At 37.6% G+C, this 21,388-nt stretch overlaps 5 protein-coding genes and 1 pseudogene across 9 annotated transcripts; 5 read left to right on the top strand and 1 right to left on the bottom strand.

Moving 5' to 3' along the window:
- Positions 1 to 1,231: 1,231 nt before the first annotated feature.
- LOC113286604 (serine hydroxymethyltransferase 3, chloroplastic-like) lies at positions 1,232 to 2,555 on the top strand (the record flags this gene model as incomplete). The annotated part of the gene is made up of 6 exons (XM_026535167.1): positions 1,232 to 1,383; positions 1,463 to 1,637; positions 1,763 to 1,880; positions 1,982 to 2,094; positions 2,206 to 2,328; positions 2,457 to 2,555. Coding segments are annotated over 6 exons (780 nt in total), but the record flags the coding sequence as incomplete, so codon positions are not given.
- A 1,558-nt stretch (positions 2,556 to 4,113) lies between these two features.
- LOC113289237 (cyclase-associated protein 1-like) lies at positions 4,114 to 7,187 on the top strand. The gene is made up of 10 exons (XM_026538437.1): positions 4,114 to 4,467; positions 4,688 to 4,856; positions 4,959 to 5,023; positions 5,164 to 5,479; positions 5,569 to 5,716; positions 5,836 to 5,945; positions 6,062 to 6,117; positions 6,214 to 6,270; positions 6,464 to 6,607; positions 6,854 to 7,187. Exons 1-10 carry the CDS (start codon positions 4,186 to 4,188, stop codon positions 6,938 to 6,940), a joined length of 1,434 nt encoding a protein of 477 aa, XP_026394222.1. The 5' UTR covers positions 4,114 to 4,185; the 3' UTR covers positions 6,941 to 7,187.
- Positions 7,188 to 7,308: 121 nt separating this feature from the next.
- On the top strand, positions 7,309 to 10,179 carry LOC113289238 (glucan endo-1,3-beta-glucosidase 7-like). 2 transcript variants are annotated; one of them, XM_026538439.1, is made up of 4 exons: positions 7,309 to 7,773; positions 7,899 to 8,563; positions 8,771 to 9,110; positions 9,584 to 10,179. In XM_026538439.1, the coding sequence occupies exons 1-3, from the start codon at positions 7,701 to 7,703 to the stop codon at positions 8,789 to 8,791; spliced, it is 759 nt and encodes a 252-aa protein (XP_026394224.1). In that variant the 5' UTR covers positions 7,309 to 7,700; the 3' UTR covers positions 8,792 to 9,110; positions 9,584 to 10,179. The 2 variants fall into 2 exon arrangements, with proteins under 2 accessions (XP_026394224.1, XP_026394223.1); XM_026538438.1 differs by having other exon boundaries at positions 8,787 to 9,110.
- A 1,007-nt stretch (positions 10,180 to 11,186) lies between these two features.
- LOC113289240 (glucan endo-1,3-beta-D-glucosidase-like) lies at positions 11,187 to 14,614 on the top strand. 2 transcript variants are annotated; one of them, XM_026538444.1, is made up of 6 exons: positions 11,187 to 11,205; positions 11,365 to 11,468; positions 11,979 to 12,643; positions 12,915 to 13,238; positions 13,750 to 14,086; positions 14,245 to 14,614. In XM_026538444.1, exons 2-6 carry the CDS (start codon positions 11,405 to 11,407, stop codon positions 14,280 to 14,282), a joined length of 1,428 nt encoding a protein of 475 aa, XP_026394229.1. In that variant the 5' UTR covers positions 11,187 to 11,205; positions 11,365 to 11,404; the 3' UTR covers positions 14,283 to 14,614. The 2 variants fall into 2 exon arrangements, with proteins under 2 accessions (XP_026394229.1, XP_026394228.1); XM_026538443.1 differs by lacking the exon at positions 11,187 to 11,205 and having other exon boundaries at positions 11,234 to 11,468.
- On the bottom strand, positions 14,501 to 18,682 carry LOC113289239 (probable beta-D-xylosidase 5). Of its 3 annotated transcripts, XM_026538442.1 has the most exons (7): positions 18,654 to 18,682; positions 18,483 to 18,555; positions 16,820 to 17,425; positions 16,463 to 16,632; positions 16,286 to 16,383; positions 15,440 to 16,201; positions 14,501 to 15,327 (listed from the first exon to the last, which is right to left on the bottom strand). In XM_026538442.1, exons 3-7 carry the CDS (start codon positions 17,123 to 17,125, stop codon positions 14,669 to 14,671), a joined length of 1,995 nt encoding a protein of 664 aa, XP_026394227.1. In that variant the 5' UTR covers positions 17,126 to 17,425; positions 18,483 to 18,555; positions 18,654 to 18,682; the 3' UTR covers positions 14,501 to 14,668. The 3 variants fall into 3 exon arrangements, with proteins under 3 accessions (XP_026394227.1, XP_026394226.1, XP_026394225.1); XM_026538441.1 differs by lacking the exons at positions 18,483 to 18,555; positions 18,654 to 18,682 and having other exon boundaries at positions 16,820 to 17,033; positions 17,133 to 17,577; XM_026538440.1 differs by lacking the exons at positions 18,483 to 18,555; positions 18,654 to 18,682 and having other exon boundaries at positions 16,820 to 17,577.
- Positions 18,683 to 19,568: 886 nt separating this feature from the next.
- LOC113291473 lies at positions 19,569 to 20,900 on the top strand (annotated as a pseudogene).
- The last annotated feature ends 488 nt before the right edge of the window (positions 20,901 to 21,388 follow it).

The raw sequence follows: 21,388 nt of genomic DNA on the forward strand, positions 1-21,388 counted from the left end.
GTTCGATTCATGAGTTCGAGCTCTGCAAGTGTAATCGGTAGGTGTATTTTTTGTTCTTACGATATTAATCATCACAACGATTTTTTGTTCGAGCTCTGCAAGTTTTATTCGAAGTTTTTCCAGTTTTTTTTTTTGTTCGATCCATGGTCTAATCGTTGTGGTGTTTGATTAAGATTTTGATCTCCATGTTTGATTTCTTGATTATTTACTAGATCTAGATGAATAATCACGTTTTTGGTTCATTTCGTTATTAGATTTGATCTAACTAGTTCCATTTTGTTGTTTTTAGATTTGTTTTTTTGTATGAAACAACAATACGTATATCTTGTATTGACAGAAACCTAGCTTATTTTGAATGAAGAAGAAGAAGAAGATGCATCGTTATGACTTACGACAAGAAGATTTGTTGTGTTTCCATGTATGTTTTCTTATCATCTTCTTTGATTATTTTTTTCGTTTTTCTTCTATTGATTATATTATGAAGATGAAATCGATTTTCCTGACGTTTTTATGTTTTCAGGTTTTTTACAGTTTGTTTTTGTGTATGAATTGACAGTACATATTTGGTGTACTAATATAAATTTTTTTATGATTTACGAGGAGAATATTTGTTTTCTGTTTCCAGGTATGCTTTCTAATCATCTTGTTTGATTATTTTGTTCGGTTTTCTTCTTTTGATTTGTTTTTTTGATTGTATTCTGATAATCAAATCGATTTGATTGACGCTTTTATGGTTTTTAGGTTTGTTACAGTTGTTTTTCGTGTATGAATTGACAGTACATATATGGCGTACTGATACAAAACTCTTCTAATTTTGTTTTATTTGAAGTTTTTCCAATGTTTTTGGTTCGATCCATGAGTATGTATGTATAATACTGATAGGAAGTGCTATTTGCTGTGTTTTTGCTCCTTTTTTAGTCTTACCCTTCAGTACTTATGTGAAATACTGTAATATGTCTTTCGATTCTCTTGTTTTTCATAGATCTGTCACCTGTTGTTGTCATACTGTTGATTTGTAGTTCATGAATCTTCAGTACATATATCGCATACTGATAGGAAGTGATCCTTGTTATGTTTAAGGAGAAGTGAAGAAGATGCAGGCATACAGTGGAGCTTCAATAATGGGTGTTGCTGTACAACAACCCAATCTTTTTACTAAAGGTTCTTCAACTTTTTTTCCCAAGTTGGGTACTACTACTGCGGATAGATTACCTTCTCAAGTTAGGCAGACCCTGAAGTACGTTCAATAATTGATAGTGAGAAGAATCGTCAGTTTAACAGCTTGGAGCTCATTGCTTCAGATAATTTTACATCTCGCGCAGTGATGGAAGCTGTGGGTTCTTGTCTCACAAACAAGTATTCAGAAGGGCTTCATGGTAAAAGGTAAAGATGGTGCTTAATGTTGTATTTTTTCCCTGTATTTGTATTGAAATGCATTTGATTATTTCATTCTGCAATGTAGGTACTATGGTGGCAATGAGTACATTGATGAGCTAGAGACACCTTGTCAACAAAGGTCTTTGGCTGCATTTCACTTAGACCCAAAGAAATGGGGAGTTAATGTCCAACCTCTGTCTGGTTCTCCTGCTAACTTTGAAGTTTACACTGCACTTCTCAACCCACATGACCGTATTATGGTAAGTTGAGGCCTCTTTCTCTTTCTCTCCAATTTTTTGAAATCAGTTTTGAACCCCTAAGGGATGTAATCAACTCTCCTTTCAAAATATGGGGTTGTATTAATTTGTTCATGTAACTGGCACAGGGTCTGGATCTTCCTCATGGAGGTGACTTGTCACATGGATTTATGACTCCTAAAATACGGGTATCTGGGACTTCGATTTATTTTGAATCGATGCCCTACCTTCTTGATGAATCAACAGGTGCTGCTCTGCATTCTTATATTGTGTAATGACTATGTGGTCTATTGTTGTTCATTTATAATTCGTTGATAATTTGCATTCATTACCAAATTCACTTGCAGGCCTTATTGATTATGATATGCTTGAGAAAACTGCCACCCTCTTTCGACCAAAACTCATCATTGTTGGTGCTAGTACTTATCCTCGTGATTTCGATTATCCTCGAATGAGAAAGGTATACACATATCTTTTGATTGTCAACAGTCGTGATTCTTAGTGATCAGAGAATCAGACTAGTTAACCCATTACGTACACCTAATTCCCTTTCCTGCTATGTTTCTTGAAGATTGCAGATTCTGTTGGGGCTTTTCTCATGATGGATATGGCTCACATAAGTGGTCTCGTTGCTGCATCTGTACTTGCCGACCCATTTGAATACTGTGATGTTGTAACAACCACCACTCACAAGGTACACCTAGTACCATTCATGAAGTCTGCAAGACTGCAACTACTGACACCAACACAAGCGGCATTTGTTTTTATTGGTTTAGGTTCAAGGGTCATGTTGTTTACTATGTCTTCTGTTTCAATTTGCAGTCATTACGAGGTCCCAGAGGTGGAATGATTTTCTTCAAGAAAGATCCTGTTCTTTGGGTTGATATGGAATCTGCGATTAACAATGCTGTTTTCCCAGGGTTACAGGTAACTAAAACTATAGCGGTTATTTGTGATTTATCATTGGTTCAACATTATAACATTTTTTAGGTTTGTTACAGTTGTTTTTCGTGTATGAATTGACAGTACATATATGGTGTACTGATACAAAACTCTTCTAATTTTGTTTTATTTGAAGTTTTTCCAATTTTTTTGGTTCAATCCATGAGTATGTATGTATAATACTGATAGGAAGTGTTATTTGCTGTGTTTTTGCTCATTTTTTAGTCTTACCCTTCAGTACTTATGTGAAATACTGTAATATGTCTTTCGATTCTCTTATTTTTCATAGATCTGTCACCTGTTGTTGTCATACTGTTGATTTGTAGTTCATGAATCTTCAGTACATATATCGCATACTGATAGGAAGTGCTCCTTGTTATGTTTGATTCAGTACGTATATGAAATACTGAAATAGATGCTCTTTGTTACGTTTGATTCAGTACTGGAATTGGATATGGAGATGATCTGGAGCTGCAGTTCAGAACTTATTGCAAGAAATGACAGATTTTGAATGATAGGAACAGGAGTTGTTGTTGGTTCAGATTTGCAAGCTTGTGAAATCGGTGGTGGTCTTGATGAAGTTACAAATTGGTTGTGACGTGTGTTTGAAAGAAGGTGTGATGCAAATGGATTTGGAGGAACATAGAAGGTTGGGTTGCTACATTGTATGATCCTACAATGTATGTGATGTAATACGTCTTCTAATTTATTTATCATTGATTGTTACAGATTTGTACTCTACCTGGAAGCAGTGCAGCAAATATGTACTCGAATTTGTAAGCATTCAGATATATAATCGGATTTGTAAGCAGTACGACAGATATGTACTCAGACAGATATGTACTCAAATTTGTAAGCAGTGTAGCAAATATGTACTCGAATTTTTAAGCAGTGTACCAGATATGTATTCAAATTTGTAAGCAGTGTAGACACACACGTTTGGTAGTAATGGGCATTATGGACATTTCCATGTTTTAATTAATTTTGGACCTCCGGATAAAAAAAAATTCCGGTTGAACCCTACTATAAATAACTATATGGGCCTAGGACCAAACAAGAAATTTTCCTTTTAAATAATTAAACGATTTAAATGAAGGAGGATTAATGAAGAAGAAGAATTCTTTTAATAGAGAAGGAAATCAAAGAAGAAGAAGAAGTAGTAGTTGTTGTAGTGAAATTTTGTTTGAATTTTGTAGGTCGTAAAAAAGAAGAATTAAAAAAGTAGAATTAGCTTTAAAACTTTAGAGGAGGTGGCGAATAAGAAAAATATGGGTGGCAAATACGTGATTTATAGTTGGGTTTTGATCAGGGTTTTGTACCGCGCTCAAGCCTCTTTCAATCCTAGCTCCGTCCTGAACACGAGCCAGGGCGTGCTCGTAATAGCGTAACTGCCAACCATACCTTTAGTCTGTTCTAGTACCACTGCAACAGTGACGCACAGTATACGGGAAATTTGACGCGTGGTGCAGTAGGATTGTTTCATGTTCCCCACAACCCGCGCATTTCTTATACGGTCGTTACTATTTTCCTTTCTGGTTTTCCTCGGACAAACATTTCACAAAAAGATTTCTTAATTTTTTTTAAGCGTTTTTGATAGAAGCCCTAGAAAATGGAGGAAAAACTGATACAGAGATTAGAATCTGCAGTGCAACGTTTAGAGTCGCTTTCTTCTGGATTTCGTTATGGTTCTACGGGAATTAGTACCGATGGTGATGATCATGCACCATTAGATCCATCAATCTCTGCATATCAAGATCTAATTGATCAATTTGTTGGTAGGATCTTATCTGCTGCTGAGAACATTGGTGGGAATGTTCTTGAAGCTACTAAAGTTTTAGAAGAAGCGTTTAGTGTTCAGAAAGAACTTCTCATCAAAGTCAAGCAATGTCAGGTTGGTTTTATGCTGAATACAAATTTCTTCATTTTTTTAATTTGTTTTGGAATTTGAGTTTTTTATGGATCTATCAACTTTGCCAGAATATGTGTATTAAAGAAGTTTAGGCGTTGCTAAAAAGACAAACATCATGCCTTCATACCAATTGCAGTAAATGCAATAAATGCATACCAATTAGGCCAATGATTTATATGAGTGTATTTTTTTTTTCTTGCAGAAACCAGACCTCGAGGCTTTGGCTGGTTTTCTCAAGCCGTTGAACGAAGTAATTATGAAAGCAAATGCCTTGACAGAAGGAAAACGACCTGATAACTTTAACCACTTGAAGGCTGCAGCTGATAGTCTAACCGCTCTAGCTTGGATTGCTTATTCTGGCAAAGATTGTGGTGAGTAGGATAAAGCGTCCAGACTTGTGTGGCAAACATCTGAGATTTGTATTAGTCGTTCATTTCTCATCTTTTGCGCCTCATTTTGCTTGCCCTTCTTAGGTATGAGTCTTCCTATTGCACATGTGGAAGAAAGTTGGAATATGGCAGAATTTTATAGCAACAAGGTGCATATCTTTTCATATTTTGTAATAAGAAGTACTCTTTATGCCAACCACATCCCAATTATGGGTTGCACAGATATAAGTTGATAGAGTTACATATGTTTTCTAGACACTAGTATATTTACATAAATATTTTCGAGCAGATTCTTGTTGAGTTCAAAAGTAAGGACCCAAATCATTTGGAGTGGGCTAAAGCTCTGAAAGATCTTTACTTACCTGGCCTGAGGGACTATGTTAAGAGTTTCCATCCTTTGGGTCCAGCTTGGAATCCTACTGGTAAAGCAACTGTTTCAGCACCCACATCAGTCCCATCAAAAGCTCAGTCAAAGGGAGGCCCTGCCCCTCCACCGCCTCCTGCTGCTTCTCTCTTGAGTGCTGAACCTTCTAAGGCACCATCATCACAACCAAAAGGGATGTCGGCTGTATTTCAAGAGATCAGTTCAGGATCTGTGACTTCAGGTAAAGGCACTATTGGTTAGCAAATGAATCACTTTTTTTTTCTTTCAGTTGTTTGAATGATTAGAATGTTTCTCCTCCTATAATCCCAGGGTTGAGGAAGGTAACAGACGACATGAAGTCAAAGAACCGTGCAGATAGAAGTGGTGTTGTTAACTCTAATGAGAAGGAGTCTCGTACTAGTTCTCCTTCTGTTACCAAAGTAGGACCTGCAAAATTTGAGCTTCAAATGGGTCGCAAGTGAGTATGCTGCAAATGTTCGCTCTTTAATTTGAAAGTTGACACTGTCCTTTTGTAGTCCACTAGTATCAGGTGTCTTATGAGATGGGTTTGGTTTGTGACTCGTTGCTTATGATCAGATGGGTTGTTGAGAATCAAGTTGGAAGAAAGGACTTGGTCATTGACGAATGTGATTCTAAACAGTCTGTATATGTTTATGGGTGCAAAGATTCTGTTTTGCAGATCAAAGGTAATTGGTACTGAATTCTGTAATAAGTCTTACACTTTTAATCTTTGAGTATCATCTGTACAGGTTTTTTATATAGGAAAGGATAAGAAGCTTATTAACCCTTTAACAACGTACAGGAAAAGTGAACAACATAACGCTGGATAAATGCTCAAAGATGGGAATTGTCTTTACGGTTAGTAGACACCACAAAGTCTGATTTACATCAGCATCAGTTTGGTGGAGATATATACTCACTTACAATTTCAATATACATATCTCTTGAATACAGGATGTCGTGGCAGCTTTTGAGATTGTGAATTGCACAGGCGTAGAGGTGCAGTGTCAGGTATTTTTTACTTGTAATCGTCGGACTCCTTACCATTTCAATTCAGTTAGGCTAATGCATAACTTCCTTACACTGGTCTAGAGTGACTTCAACCGCATAGGCTATCAACTAAGTTAGATTCATGGACACAAATGATGGCATTCCTGGGCAAGATTCTCTGTTGACACTTGCTTTTTGGTGGTTACTTTTTCAGGGTTCCGCACCAACAGTTTCAGTGGACAATACTTCAGGTTGCCAACTATATTTAAGCAAAGATTCTTTAGAGACTTCTATAACGACAGCTAAGTCAAGCGAAATCAACGTTTTAGTACCTGGGGATTCACCTGATGGTGATTTGGTATGGATCCCTCTCTCTTGATTTGATCAGTTCAGTGCAGTTTTAGTACAGGATAATTTTCTGTTTCATACAGTACCCAAGACCAGGTCATCTCTTTTGTTCGAGTATATGCATCCAATATGGAGTTTATGCTCTCTGTCTACGGAACATAAACATTAGGATCCCCGTAATTTTGGTAATTTCAATGATATTCAACGATTTGTAAGGCTGGAAAAAGTAAACTCCAATTTGCAATCTTTTTCGCAGGTGGAGCACGCACTGCCACAACAGTTTGTCAATGTTTACAAGGATGGCCAGTTTACAACTACGCCAGTCTCTCACTCTGGTGCATAAATGACATGGTTTAGAAGATTTTCGGTTTCCGTTCTTTAAATTTATATCAGCCTTTCTGGAGAAGTAGAGATGCAGCTATGCTTAGTTGGTGTTTTAAGGTCAGAAATGAAAATGACCTTTTCTTTTTAACTCCATATATTCTTTTTTGTTCAGTCATTCACACAGTTGCAAGTTTTGTAATATTTTACAGTTTCCGTCAGAGCTTGGTTATTTTTAGACACCTTTAGTCCTTTAAACTGTTTCCGAACACTCCTTTGGTTTAATAAATTTGCAGTTCATAAACCTCTTGCATTTTGGTCTTATTGAAGAATATTAGCAATCCATGTAACAAGTCATTCTCATATAAAGTTTACTTGGCAAAGAATTATTCTCCCCCTTTTCACACTCCATTCTCTGTTTTGGTGATTTTGTCTCACCCTTTGGTATTGTAAGTAGGTGTCAACACATACTTTCCTTTCAACTTCTCAAGCTTACAAGCTACCGCAATGGTTGAGGTGATGCTCACTCTTGTTAGAGTTGGGGTTAAATTTTCTTTGGCAATTTCAAAGATTTGTGGATATTCTTGAATTGAATAAACAAATTTGAAACCTAACTGATTGAAGAACACTTAATGCCGTGAAATAGACTTCACACTATTATTAGTCTCAAGTCTAAGTCAAGTCTCATTTCTACGCCTTAAATGTTACGCCCAAATTCTTTTAAACTTCTCTCTATCTTCTTCATCTTTCTCTGCCTTCGTTAAGGACTTCTGTTTCCCGCCATGGAGAAGCTTCGCCATAGCTCCTTGATCTTCTTGATTCTATCTCTCTTATTTCAATCTTTCTTCTACGCAAGTAAGTTCTGAATTTTCCATTAACTTTCAGTACAATTTCTTACAGAATTTCAAGTATTTGAATTCAGTTTCCCGCTCTAATCTTGATTGAAGAACTAACCTTGTTAATGTTATGATTATTGACAGATTCAGAATCGTTCATTGGTATAAACTACGGTTTAGTTGCAGATAATCTCCCACCACCATCTGAAACAGCGAAGCTGTTAAAATCAACATCAATCGGCAAAGTCAGATTATACGGAGCAGATCCGGCGATAATAACATCCCTAGCTAATTCCGATATAGGAATCGTTATTGGTACATCGAACGCTGACATACCCGCTTTAGCAACTGATCCAAACTTCGCCAAACAATGGATTACTACAAATGTGAAACCGTATTATCCAGCAAGTAATATAATCTTGATTACAGTTGGTAATGAAGTTTTCAAATCAGGCGATCAAAATTGGATATCACAGCTTGTTCCTGCGATGCATAATGTACAAGAAGCCTTGAGTTCTGAATCTTTAGGTGGTAAGATTAAGGTTTCAACTGTTCATGCTATGTCTGTGTTGGCAAATTCTGAACCTCCTTCTGCTGGAAGTTTTGATCCTGCTTTTGGAGACACAATGAAAGGATTATTAGGGTTTTTGAAAGATACTGGTTCTCCTTTCATGGTTAATCCTTATCCATTCTTCGCTTATCAGAGTGATCCAAGACCTGAAACTTTGGCGTTTTGTCTGTTTCAACCTAACTCGGGACGACCCGACTCGGGTACTCAAATCACCTACATGAATATGTTCGACGCTCAGGTAAATTGTTCAACTTGGTCTTGAATTTGTTTAGTTGGGCTTGTAGATTTCATATTGCTGGACTGAGAAGATGGGTGCATGACTGCATACTGATCATGACACACCTTGCAAAGGATTGTGTATAGAGATATTGCACTGAGTTCCTTGATAGTGCATCTAATAGGTTATTTTGAGTTTTTTTCTTTATATTGATTAGGCTCATTGTAGAAGTATTTTGGTGCAGGTTGATGCAGTACGATCAGCGTTGAATGCAATGGACTCCAAGGATGTGGAGATTGTTGTGGCAGAAACAGGATAAGCATACAAGGGAGATACTGATGAAGTTAGAGCAAGTATAGAAAATGCAAAAGCTTATAATGCTAATTTGATTGCACACCTTAGATCAATGGTTGGGACTCCACTGATGCCTGGTAAATCGGTCGATACATATCTTTTTGCGTTGTTCGATGAGAATTTGAAACCAGGGAAAGGCTCAGAGAGAGCGTTTGGGCTTTTCAATCCTGATTTAACTATGACATATGATGTTGGTCTTACAATGAGCAGCCAGGTGAGAACTGAATTCAGTATGCTTATTGCATTTTCCTTTTTTTTTTTCTATTGTGCTTCACTTAAGTAACTCTGAAGGTTTGCATTGGTAGGTCATAAGTTCAGGTTCAGTCTACTTCGCCGTTAAATTCATTGTTGTGTACCTGTGTTAGTTCTGCATTGAACATTTTATGAACTGTTTGTGAGCAATCTTTTTCTTTTGATTGATATGAACTGCGAATAATCATATATAGTGAATATGAAATTGAACTTTTAACTGCTGAACTATCTGTAATAGTGCCGTGTTCTTGACCCCTACAAAATCGTGTTTGCTGGGTCTTTTGAATGAGTAACATTTGATTTTGAGACACAGGTTTATCAGATTATTTGCATTGTATATTTTACATAAATGCGGTGCTACATTCATTTCTTGTCATGTTTCTAGTTCTTTTGCGAGTATGCCAATTGAATAACATGGATTTTGTTTTCTCACAGAGTCCAAAAACTCCGCCAACTCCACCACCAGCTCCGCCAACTCGAACTCCTGTATTGGCTCCGGGTACACCATATCCAACAACATTCCCAGGAGGTGGATGTGGACCCCAGGATAGCGTTTCTCTTGCTGATGGTGGCTGCAAAGGTAGCAACTGCAGTCCACCAGGTAGCGCTTGTGTTGAACCAAAAACATCACATGGACAACATATGAATGACTACACTTTTCCATGTATCATATCATCCCTCCTCTCTTTTTTGCTTTATTTCTCTTCCTTGCATTTGTAAATTCTTCACATCTCTCTGTTCAATTCATCCTGCAATGCATGAGCCATCCAGTTAAAAGCTTCGGAAACAAAACATGAGAAGCTGAGATTTTCTTCTCTCTCAAGTATGAAGAACAATGAAGTTTCCAGCTTGGGTTTTCATCCATTAATGTCAAAGCATAAATGTTCTTTCATCTCTTCAGTTGGTTGCTTTTTTTCCCCCCAGTCATACTCGTGTATGTTCTGTATAGTTTTTCTTTGAATACTATGTAACCGAGTGCTTCTGTAATTGTACATTTTGTCTTAAATTTGAAGTTTATGGATATTTTGTTACTTGGCTCTTAGCCTCTCTTTTAAACTGATTAGAAAAAAAGAACTACATAAGAGCAGATGCACAGGATTTCTTGTTTTCCAGATGGAGGGCCAGAGTTTATAGTAAAAACTTGATTGCAAGTAAGACCTGACAATTAGCGTTGTCGGCGTGATCCTAGGGTAACAATTTCTTGTTTTGAGTATGAGAAAGTGTCAATTTTTACTTTTGTGAAATCATGAACTATCATAACCATAGTAAGATGATGAAGATAGATTCTTCTTGTCTCTAAATGTAAACACGGGTAAAATAAAGTCTATAAAGATGCAATCTAATGGTTTGTGATCGCGCAACAACTCAAGAAGTTTGTTTTAGAAACTTTGTAAAGTTGATCTCTAAAGATGAAATATGTTGCAGATATCCAATTTGAAATCAATATTTCAGGAGAGTGGAACATTTGGCATCTCAGATTTTACTTGATGATAGAGTTATTCACTTATTCTGTTCCCTTTACTTAAAGTTACTTAAGACCATACCAAATGTTGGGAATATTACTTAAACGAGTGATTATGGAAAAACGACTTTTGGATTGGGAAACCGTGGGAAAGAAGAAGTGTTTTTTCTTAGTAAAGAAGGAAAACAAAAATTATCTTAGTATAATTAAAAGATATAAATCTCTAAAGCATACTCTTAAAGTGAGAAAAGAGTCGTAAGGTTGATGTTGTGTTTTTCCACGATCCAAGAATTTTGAACCAGATGGGGGAATTCAAGCTTTTTTCTCCATAAAGAAGTTGGTGGTGCTTTACTTGTTGGGTCACTGGGATGACGATACTTTACCCAGAAACTGCCACATATTCCAACACCACGTACATAAACCACGTATGCCTCTAAGAAAATATACGTAATTAAAAATGTACATAATCTTTGAGAACAAACTAGGAAATGCAAAAGCAAAAATGAGATCTATGTGCCCTCCCTGTAATTTGAATTGCAGTTTAACTGCCTCCCGGTCAATTGAGCTAGCTAGTAGTCAGAACTCGGTTAATTAGGTGGGTAAATACGTCCTACTGTTAGATGTTGAATTTCGAGGAAGACAACAAAGTGACTTCTTCTGGTTCATTTCACTTTCTACTGGAAAAAGTACTCCCCATTTGTTTCGGTTTCTCTTATAAATCTTCTCTTGTTACTCTGATTTCTTTCTGTGGCAGAGACAACTTCTAGAGAGTGAAAGGATCTTCTTCTTCCTCCATGGCCAAGTTTCTTCAAACCTTCTTCCTTCTCTCTATCCTTTTTCAGTCTCTCTTCTCTGCAAGTAAGTTCCTTTAACTCTTCACCAAATTTCATTTATTTGGTAGTTTTTCATGTTAACTTTTAATTTTAGCTAAATTTCTTACATGGGGTTCCTTCAATTTTCCATTTTGTATGTAATCCAATGCTCTCCAGATACAACTGGAATTCTAAGTACTGTAATTCAATCACTGGGTTCACTTCAATTCATCTAAATTTCAAACTCTCAAATTTCATGTTTTTGATTCAAATATTTTCAAATTTTGAGTTGCATTAATTAGTACATATTTCTTCTCGGAGATGCCACTTCTTTTTCTTTTTTTAAAAAGAAACCCAGGAGGAATCGTCTTGGAACTGGTAGCCGCATCGTAGTGTATGATTTTCTACAAACTAAAACAAAACAAAACAGCAACTCCAATGAAAATGACCCAACCGAGTTAACTCAGTTACCTCAGTTTTAAAGTACTAGTTTTATTTCTGACTGAAACACAGAAAATGTTCTGATAATTTTTTGTTTTTTTAATTTTTCATACAGAATCAGAATCATTTATTGGTATAAATTATGGACAAGTTGCAGACAATTTACCACCACCATCTGAAACAGCAAAGCTGTTAAAATCAACAGCAATTGGTAAAGTTAGATTATACGGTGCAGATCCAGCTATTATAAGTGCCTTGGCTAATACTGGAATTGGAATTGTTGTTGGTACATCTAACGGCGATATACCAGCTTTAGCGAATGATCCAAACTTTGCCAAACAGTGGGTCAATGCAAATGTTAAACCTTATTATCCAGCTAGTAATATAATCTTGATTACAGTTGGTAATGAAGTAATGACTTCTGGTGATCAAGGTTTAGCATCACAACTTGTTCCTGCAATGCATAATGTACAAGAGGCCTTGAATTCTGAATCTCTTGGTGATAAGATTAAGGTTTCAACTGTCCATGCCATGTCAGTGTTGGCAAATTCTGAACCCCCTTCTGCTGGAAGTTTTAATCCTGCATTTGGAGACACAATGAAAGGATTGTTAGGATTCCTGAGAGATACTGGTTCACCGTTTACGATTAATCCATACCCATTTTTCGCTTACCAGAGTGATCCTAGACCTGAAACTCTGGCTTTCTGTTTGTTTCAACCCAATGCGGGGAGATTTGACGCCGGTACTAAGATCACATACATGAATATGTTCGACGCTCAGGTAACTAGGCTTTGGAATTTGGATGGTTCTCTGTGGTGGATAAAATAGTTCAATTGAAGCATTTTTGTTACTATGGTTTATTCAAGAACGATAAGTTCGAATTATCAGTTTGTAATGCACAAACAACCTTCTGGTTAGTATGACCAACATTGCAGATGCCTCAGTGAGAGTATCTTGAAGCCTACTTAGCACCATTTTGATCCAGTATTTGAAATTGTCCTCTAACGTGTTTTGATTTAAACTCATTGATAATCTTTTTTTGCTTGTGCAGGTTGATGCAATCCGATCTGCCTTAAATGCAATGGATGCAAGGAGTGTAGAGATTGTGGTGGCTGAGACAGGGTGGCCTTACAAGGGAGGTGACAAAGAGGTTGGAACTAGTGTAGAAAATGCAAAAGCTTATAATGGTAATTTGGTTGCACACCTTCGATCAATGGTCGGGACCCCATTGATGCCTGGTAAATCTGTTGATACATATCTTTTTGCCTTATACGATGAGGATCTAAAACCTGGAGCTGGCTCAGAGCGGGCATTTGGACTTTTCAAACTTGATCGAACCATAGCATATGACGCTGGTCTTACAAAGAGTAGCCAGGTATCAACTTGAATTCAGTTACACTCACCATTCAATATACGTATTGTTGGTTATAATGCACTCCCTTAGTTTCAGTAGGTAGAAGGTTGCACACTAGCATCTATCTTATTAAGCTTGAGTTGTTGTATCTTTTGAAACTGTAGCTCAATGGCCATGTAGAGTCTTAAATTTAAAATGTTGGGTCACTGTCTCTGTGGAAGATGTTCATATTTGGATCATCCACTTAATGTTATCTGTCGAAAATTTCTGGAAACCTGAAATAGAGCTGACTACATGGTTATCATGGATTTAAGTCTGCAATAGCAGGCTTTTTGAAGGTGCATCTGGAAGTGGGAGAACAGAAACACCTCCCCCTTCCCTCTTCTCAAAGATGATGATCCTTTCTGTCAGTGTTTAAGATAGAACGCGGTCATTATCCGCAGGGTTCAGTCATTTGCCATTTATTCTGGCGCAAGTGTTGTTGTTCTGTTTCCTAGTGATATTTGAATAACATGTATTTTATTGCTGTAAGACTCCAACTCCAACACCAACAACTCCCACAACTCCTACGACAACACCCACGACTCCAACAACTCCTACAACTCCCACAACTCCAGCAGGAAAGACAAAAGGATGGTGCATTCCAAAGGGTGGTCTTTCGGATGCTCAATTGCAGACAAATATTGACTACGCCTGTGGCCAACCAGGTATGAACTGCGGTCCAATCCAACCCAACGGTGCTTGTTTCGAACCAAACACTTTAGCATCACATGCTGCTTTTGCAATGAATCTGCTTTACCAAACTCTTGGTCGGAATCCATGGAATTGTGATTTCTCACAGACAGCAATGATAACTTCCACGAATCCCAGTAAGTCCACTTCCCACCTATACCAATCTGCGAACAAAAGGTCTGAACTGTTTTGAGGTTCCATTGTTTATAGCATCTTAGTGTTTATGGTGCATAACTGCATGTATGCGCAAATTTACTCACGTGCTGTGTTCTTAAGACTAATTCTTGTGTTGCAGGTTATAAAAACTGCAATTATCCTGGTGGAAGTACTTAAAAAATGTGGGGACAAAGCTTTTGCCTAATTAAGGCAGAAGACAAGGAAAAAGAGATGTGTTGCAATAAGTGTTCTACAATTATTCTTAGCTTTGATGGATGGGATTGAAATATCCTCCACATTTTCATCTTCCTTTAGATGGGTGGAGGAGAAATCTCTGTACTATTGTGATAATAAGTTATAATTATATGGCAAGTACTGGAGTGAAACAAGTAGGGTAAGAAAAGTCCAATAATTTGTATTAAGAGATTGTGATGTTGTGGTAGGAAGTTCAAAATGAATGTAAATCTGTGCTTAATCAGAAACAGAAATACATCAATTCAAGACATAACTAACTCCTGTGCTGCCAACTTATTTAATCTGACATATTAAACTCTTACTAGTAGTCAAGTGCTACTGAAATATGAAATCTCTCCTTCACTTTCACTTGCTCTGACATAAAAACTATGCTTTACTTGTTTATCACTTGAAGACCCAACAACTAATGTGTGTTTACCTAGTATGATTTTCCTCTTTCCTTCCGAATCAGCAACACTCAATTCCTTACAAACATCAACTTTGATTTTCACACTTTCTTCTTTGCCTGTCAGTAGTTGCACCCTTTCAAAACCTATCAACTGCATTTTTGGCAACCCAGTCACCTTTTCCGAGGTTGGTGGTACCCAAAAGATTAACACTACATGGCTTCCATTTCTTTCGTCGCGATTCTTCACTCGAATCTCGATGTTGAACTGTAGGTTTTGGCAATCTACATTTGAGATGTCAATAGCTTCTCCTGAGCTGAATTCAGATAGGTTAGTGTTGGGTGCAAGGATGCTCTGAGATTTCTGCAGTGGTATTTGTATTCCCGAAGGAGCTGATTTAACAATGCTAGAGAAAGTAGAGTAACTAAGTCCATGCCCGAAGTTGTATAAGGCTGGACCAGTGTAAAATCTGTAAGTTCGTCCAGGGAGGTTCTGGGTTGTGTTTGCCCTCATGTTCATATCTGTCATTGGTACTTGATCGACGTATTCTTGTGGGTACCACGTAAATGGTGACCTTCCAGCTGAAAAGTTGCACGACTTGTTTAGTAAAACTTACCAGCATGCCGATGGACTAGTTTGATAGAAACCAAATCAAAGAAAGATGGAAACAAATAAATAAAGAAAGAGAACTACCTGGATTGTAGTCTCCAAATATGACTTGAGCTATGGCCTCTCCTCCAGATTGACCAGGATAACCAACCCACAAAATCCCTACTACTTTACTCAAATTTTTCGCAAATGATACATCAATTGGACCCCCTGACATGATAACAAGAACCACTGGACCACTTGCTGAATTAGCCACATCCGTAACAAGTTTCTCTTGCAATCCTGGCAATGTCAAGTTCACTCTATCCCAGCCTTCCCTTTCCATAGACTGATCAAGTCCCACTACTATCACGACTGCATCAGTTTTTGCTGCAGCATGCACAGCATTTTCTATAAAATTTCCATCAGTACAGCTAACACCGACGCACCCTGGTTCGTAAGTCACTGCCGCATACTTTTCAAGCCCTTGAAGAGGACTAATGTACTTACAAGGGATACCCGCATAATTACTTATCATAACTTCCGTAGCATTAGCATTTGGACCTATAACGGCTAGAGTTTTTGTGGTTTTAGGATTCAAAGGAAGGATTCCATTATTGTCCAACAAGACTATCCCTTGTTTAGCTGCTTCAAGGGCTAAATTTTGATGATCCTGGGTACATACATCAGACGGTCCTAGTTTACCAAAAGGTTGTTTAGCAGGATCTCCATTAAAGAAACCTAATCTCATCAACACCACGTAGTTGTTGACCAGAGCTTGGTCCACAATTGATTCTGAAACTTTGCCTTGTTTAACTGAATTTTCTGTATAGTCACCTAAGTATTTACCACAATTCATATCTAAACCTGCAGGAAATAGTAAGAAAAACCAAAATGTTATTCATTAAGTCGACTCAAATTCATTTTAAATTCGGCCGAGTAGGGCCTAACCTGCTGTTAGAGCCAACACAACAGCATCTTCAGGAGTTGCAGTGTAATGGGTTCGGTTGTGGTAGACCTCAAGTGAGTCACAGTCAGAAACAATATATCTGCAAAATGAGATCAATTGCTTTTTTATACATTCCAATTAAATTCTTTTGAGAAATCTATTTTTTGTAGGCAACTTACCCGTCAAGACCCCATTGATCTCTTACGATTCCTTTAAGAAGATCGGGATCAGCACAACTAGGAACACCATTCACCTTATTGTATGAACACATCACACTGCTAACATGTCCTTCAATAACACAGCTCTTAAATGGTGGCTGATACGTATCCTCCATATCTTGCAATGTGACCTGCAAAAGTCCCACTCTTATCAACAAACAAGAAAAAATACCAACCCCATTCAGATGAGTACGCTGGGTCTAATTTATCCGCAGTAAGTAGAGTTCCACATAACTAACTAACTAACTAACTGGTTTAAGAAATAGATTAGATTGGCCTTGCAACAAATGGTCTCTATATCAGAACCAAGTTAATTACCTTTGCATCAAAGTAAAAGCGATCAACTTCTTTCCAATGATCAACATCATAGGCAGTATAGTGCTTGCAACAACTCGACACCTTAAGTGCATTACTTGTGACATTCCCGTCTGGACCTATCTCTTGAAGTCCACGAACATAATTCACGCCATACTTGGACACAATAAAGGGGTCCTCACCTGGAGTCTCTTGCCCTCTACCCCATCTAGGATCCCTAAAAACGTTAACATTAGGACTCCAGTATGTTAACCCTGCAAGACCCACATTATACATAGCCCTAGCTTCAGTGGAAACCACACTCCCCATTTCATACCATAGTGTGGAATTGAAACTTGCTGCAGATAAAATGACCGCCGGGAAACTTGTTGCACCTGGAACAGTTGAATTGAAGGACACTCCCGAGCTACTGGCAACACCGTGAAGTGCTTCATTCCACCACTGGTATGCAGGAACACCAAGCCTTGATACACCGGAAGCCTTATTTACGAGTTGTTGAACCTTCTCTTGAAGGGTAAGGCGTGCAACTAGGTCATTGGCTCTGTCTTTGTGAGCCAAAGACGTATTACAAAATGGTAAGTTTCTTACAGCTTCATTGGTGCAAGCATACTGGTGAGAGACATTGGAAAAACTTAGTAAGAGAACCAAAAAGAATGAAAAATATCTTAACTTTATGTTCATGGCTAACTTAATGGGATATTTTGATCATAGACAAGGTTTCGTTGAAATTGGTTCAGTTTGTAGAGAAAATGTGAAACAAGTATGCATTTTATACTTGAGAAATCAACATTATACTTGTTACGGATAAACAAAGATGAGCGAGGACATTAATGATCAGTGGAAAAATGAAGGACCATGGCTTGTGGTGGTTAATTACTTTTTGGCATGACTGTTCCTTCAAGCATAAGTTTAAGTCCTAACATAGTAGCTTTGTGGGATAATGTTGTTTTATCTCAGCGTCCATACTTGACGCATGACTTCCAACTCATAATAACTGAACCTAATCTAGCTAGTGGAGTCCTATAATTTTTGATTGATAAGTACTAGAGAGATATGGAGGAATTTATTATGGAGAGATAAGTACTAGCTAGAGGGCTTCTGTAAGTACTAATAATAACATTTTTTCTTGTTGGGCTAATTTATTATGGAGGAAAATGCTGTCTTTTTGCTTTAATTGGCTAGGATCTGTGACAAATTAAGTTTTCCTCTTCTAATGACGGAGATAGATAACAAACCCACTCAGGAAGTGTGTTTCTAAAGAATATTTGAGTACATTGAACATGCTTGAAAAAAATACATGAAACAATAAGTGCAGGACTTTCTCCATAATTAAGATCTATACTTGTATGCAGTTCTTCAGTTTTTCTATGCTCAGCACTATCACCAAACATCAGAAACAAATACGATATGTTAAGGAAGCAAATGATATGTTAAGGAAGCATATCCTGAGTGGAAGCAAACAGGATATGTTAACATTGAACAGGATATCCTGAGTGGAAGCAAACAAGATAACAAACAGGATAATAACATTGAACAGGATATGTTAACAAATACGATATGTTAAGGAAGCAAACATCAGAAACAAATACGATATGTTAAGGAAGCAAACGATTATGAAACTGCAAAACAGACCAAATTTGACCACGTAATGGCAAGAGAAGCTTACACTGTTTTCCAATTGTTTCACTTTTGTTACGGAAAATGATATGTCCACATAAATCTCATTGAAAGACAAATCCCTGTCATGATAAATTGATAATCAATTAGTCAATACAAGGAAGAAAATGCGAGATCGAATAGTAGATGTCTAGCCACCCCACAACCAACCAGTACTTACAGGGCATGCAGAAATGAACATTCATCAATCTCATCCGGAATTTGTCCTCAAAGATGCTTCCCTCGCAAGTCACTGTACATACAAGAATCCATAATCAAGACAATTGAAAGAGCTCATGACAAAACAACTCATACATTAAAATTCACAAAGACTGTATTCTCAAGTTAACTGCAAGTATTTTGTTTGAGCAAGTAGAAATGCCATTCCTCAAAGCTGATCTGCACCCCATGAGCCTTTGTAACGGTGTAAGCGAAGGTTTGCGAATATTTTCAAAGGTGAAACCGTTTGAGAAAGCTAGCTAAATTTTGAAATATAATAGCTAGATATACTTACAAAAATCGCATCCAAATAAACTTAAGAACATCTTATAAATCTCACTTAATCCCAATCAAATTCTAGATAAAGTCAAAGCCCACCTTTAAAACATCACTCCTTTAAGTGTAACTCATCACATTAAGCCATTAACTAAAATAATAAAATATCCTAAAATCGAACACCTTCTGAGCATTCAAATACAACTTACAAAGAAGCTCAAAGATCTCACCTTTTCCTTCACTGACTAAAACCCAGATTCAAAAACTAATTCATCTTGCCATAGCTACTGAAAAATCTAACTTCCTGGTCCAGAGAACTCAATAAGATAAACTCCGAAAAAAGTTTATCTTTTTACCTTAAAAAACCATCAGTGTTCTTGCTAAAAAGACTGACCCAGGTTCTAAATACTGCTCAATAAACTAATACCATAAGTCATAGACAGGTGGTGCTGTGGGTGTCAAGAGTCAAGACTAAAAAAAAAACATATTTTGAAAATCCCACTTTTGGCAATATTTTAAATCTCTGTGCGCACCATTTTTGAAGATTTTATCGGACAAAGCACTTGCAGTGCAGAAGAAGATTCCATTTGTTTATTAACAAATGGAATCATTCAGGAATCCATATATGGCTCCTTTTTTACTTATTCAGTCATCTTTGTCTCCATTGTTCTTTGCTACGACTATACTTTATGTATTCTGCTCTGTTTGTTTTTCAAATGCTCAACCTACGTCTTCATCTCGGCCTCAAGGGCTCGTCCTTCCTGTAACTAAAGATGGTTCAACTCTTCAATATCTGACTTCCATTATGCAAAGAACACCTCTAGTCTCTGAAAGCCTAGTTGTTGATCTAGCAGGTGAATACCTATGGGTTGATTGTGAGAAAGGCTATGTTTCCTCATCTAACTGCACTCTTAATTGCTTCGGAAGAGAGTGCTCCAAGCTTCAGTTGAGCTCTAGAGCATGTCTGCACAAACCAGCACAGCCGAGGTACAAATCCTTTATGGGATGCCTTGTTTTTCCTAGCAACAAGTTGCCAGGTGGGAATTTCACCTCCAGTTATCTGACTTCAGATGTTGTATCCACAGTCATGTATAAATGGTTCTACCACAGGTCCATATGTAACGGCTCGTAAGTTTTCATTTGGCTGTGGATCAACTTCTCTGTTAAAGGGGCTCGCCAATGGTGTTAAAGGAATGGCTGGTTTTGGACCTTTTGGAGTTTCAGTACCTTCTCAGCTTTCATTGGCCTTTCGTATCCCAAGAGTATTTGCAATGTGCTTACCATAGTCAGCATCATCCAAAGGTGTCATATTTATTGGCGGGGGACCTTACAAAATGCAACCAGGAATTGATCTCTCAACTTCATTTACCTACACTCCATTCTATACCAATGCTACTGGTATTATTCATCTGAGTATCACATTCGGGTAAAATCAATCACTGTCGGCGGCAAGAAAGTTCCGGTTGATAGTGATTCTTTGGACAATGGGTTCATTAACTCAGCAAATATTAACACCATGATTCCCTGCACTGTTTTGCGCACATCAATTTATAATGCGTTCTCCAGCATCTTTATCGAGAAAGCTAAATCTTTGAATATTACGAGGGTGGCTTCGGTTGCACCTTTCGGTGTTTGTTTTGATTCAAAGAACATGATAAGTACACGGCTGGGAGCTCTTGTGCCGGAGATCAATCTTGTCTTGCATACCGACAGAGTAGTTTGGAGGATATTCGGATCAAATTCTATGGTGCGGGTTAGTGACAAAGTATCGTGTTTGGGATTTGTTGATGGAGGTAATGAGGCATGCCTTGTTATTGGTGGGTATCAGTTGGAAAACAATCTATTGGAGTTTAATCTTGCTAAAATGAGGTTAGGGTTTACTACAACACTCGGTAGACAAACAACTTGTTCGAACTTCATTTTCAAAAATTAAGGTGTAACACTAGAGTAGTAGTTGTTACTTGCTAGTTCCAATTGATAATTAAGGTGTAATGCTTGAGCAGTAGTTGCTAGTTGCTATTGATACTCATCACTTTTTATTATTTTCTTAACGGTCTTAAAGCTTCCTTTCTCACCAGGAAAATGCACATTGATTTGTTTCCAAACATGCTTTGTAAGTATGACGCCTTAAACGTAGTTTTCATACGTAGCTCCTCGCTAGTCCAACTTACCCTTGTTCTACGAAGGGTGCAAGGCCATAAAGGTTAATGTTGATGTATTTTGCATGCATGATTTAAGGCATGCCTTAGATTTTTACATAGATCTGAGGCCTCTTGCGAATCCGTAAATCTGAGGAGCATGTCGCACGCCTATTCCCAATTTTCTTACTTAGTTTCGGCATTGAGCTGAAAGCATGCACTGGTCTTGCTCGTGACATAGGTGCATCTGCCAAGCTCATGTTATTCTTTCCTTGCATCATCC

The sequence above is a fragment of the Papaver somniferum genome, chromosome 6 (assembly GCF_003573695.1).
Source record: "Papaver somniferum cultivar HN1 chromosome 6, ASM357369v1, whole genome shotgun sequence".
Classification (NCBI taxonomy): domain Eukaryota; kingdom Viridiplantae; phylum Streptophyta; class Magnoliopsida; order Ranunculales; family Papaveraceae; genus Papaver; species Papaver somniferum.

What these genes read in the sequence shown, in the direction of transcription:
- LOC113289237 (XM_026538437.1), top strand. Translation starts at nt 4,186, where the DNA reads ATGGAGGAAAAACTGATACAGAGATTAGAATCTGCAGTGCAACGTTTA. An exon ending in TCAAAGTCAAGCAATGTCAG is followed by an intron (nt 4,468 to 4,687) that starts GTTGGTTTTATG and finishes TTTTTCTTGCAG; the next exon opens with AAACCAGACCTCGAGGCTTT. An exon ending in ATTCACCTGATGGTGATTTG is followed by an intron (nt 6,608 to 6,853) that starts GTATGGATCCCT and finishes TCTTTTTCGCAG; the next exon opens with GTGGAGCACGCACTGCCACA.
- LOC113289238 (XM_026538438.1), top strand. Translation starts at nt 7,701, where the DNA reads ATGGAGAAGCTTCGCCATAGCTCCTTGATCTTCTTGATTCTATCTCTC. An exon ending in TCAATCTTTCTTCTACGCAA is followed by an intron (nt 7,774 to 7,898) that starts GTAAGTTCTGAA and finishes GATTATTGACAG; the next exon opens with ATTCAGAATCGTTCATTGGT. An exon ending in TGAATATGTTCGACGCTCAG is followed by an intron (nt 8,564 to 8,786) that starts GTAAATTGTTCA and finishes ATTTTGGTGCAG; the next exon opens with GTTGATGCAGTACGATCAGC.
- LOC113289240 (XM_026538444.1), top strand. Translation starts at nt 11,405, where the DNA reads ATGGCCAAGTTTCTTCAAACCTTCTTCCTTCTCTCTATCCTTTTTCAG. An exon ending in TCAGTCTCTCTTCTCTGCAA is followed by an intron (nt 11,469 to 11,978) that starts GTAAGTTCCTTT and finishes TTTTTCATACAG; the next exon opens with AATCAGAATCATTTATTGGT. An exon ending in TGAATATGTTCGACGCTCAG is followed by an intron (nt 12,644 to 12,914) that starts GTAACTAGGCTT and finishes TTGCTTGTGCAG; the next exon opens with GTTGATGCAATCCGATCTGC.
- LOC113289239 (XM_026538440.1), bottom strand. Translation starts at nt 17,497, where the DNA reads ATGAACATAAAGTTAAGATATTTTTCATTCTTTTTGGTTCTCTTACTA. An exon ending in GCTTTTACTTTGATGCAAAG is followed by an intron (nt 16,633 to 16,819) that starts GTAATTAACTTG and finishes GGACTTTTGCAG; the next exon opens with GTCACATTGCAAGATATGGA. An exon ending in ATTTGGAGACTACAATCCAG is followed by an intron (nt 15,328 to 15,439) that starts GTAGTTCTCTTT and finishes GCAACTTTTCAG; the next exon opens with CTGGAAGGTCACCATTTACG.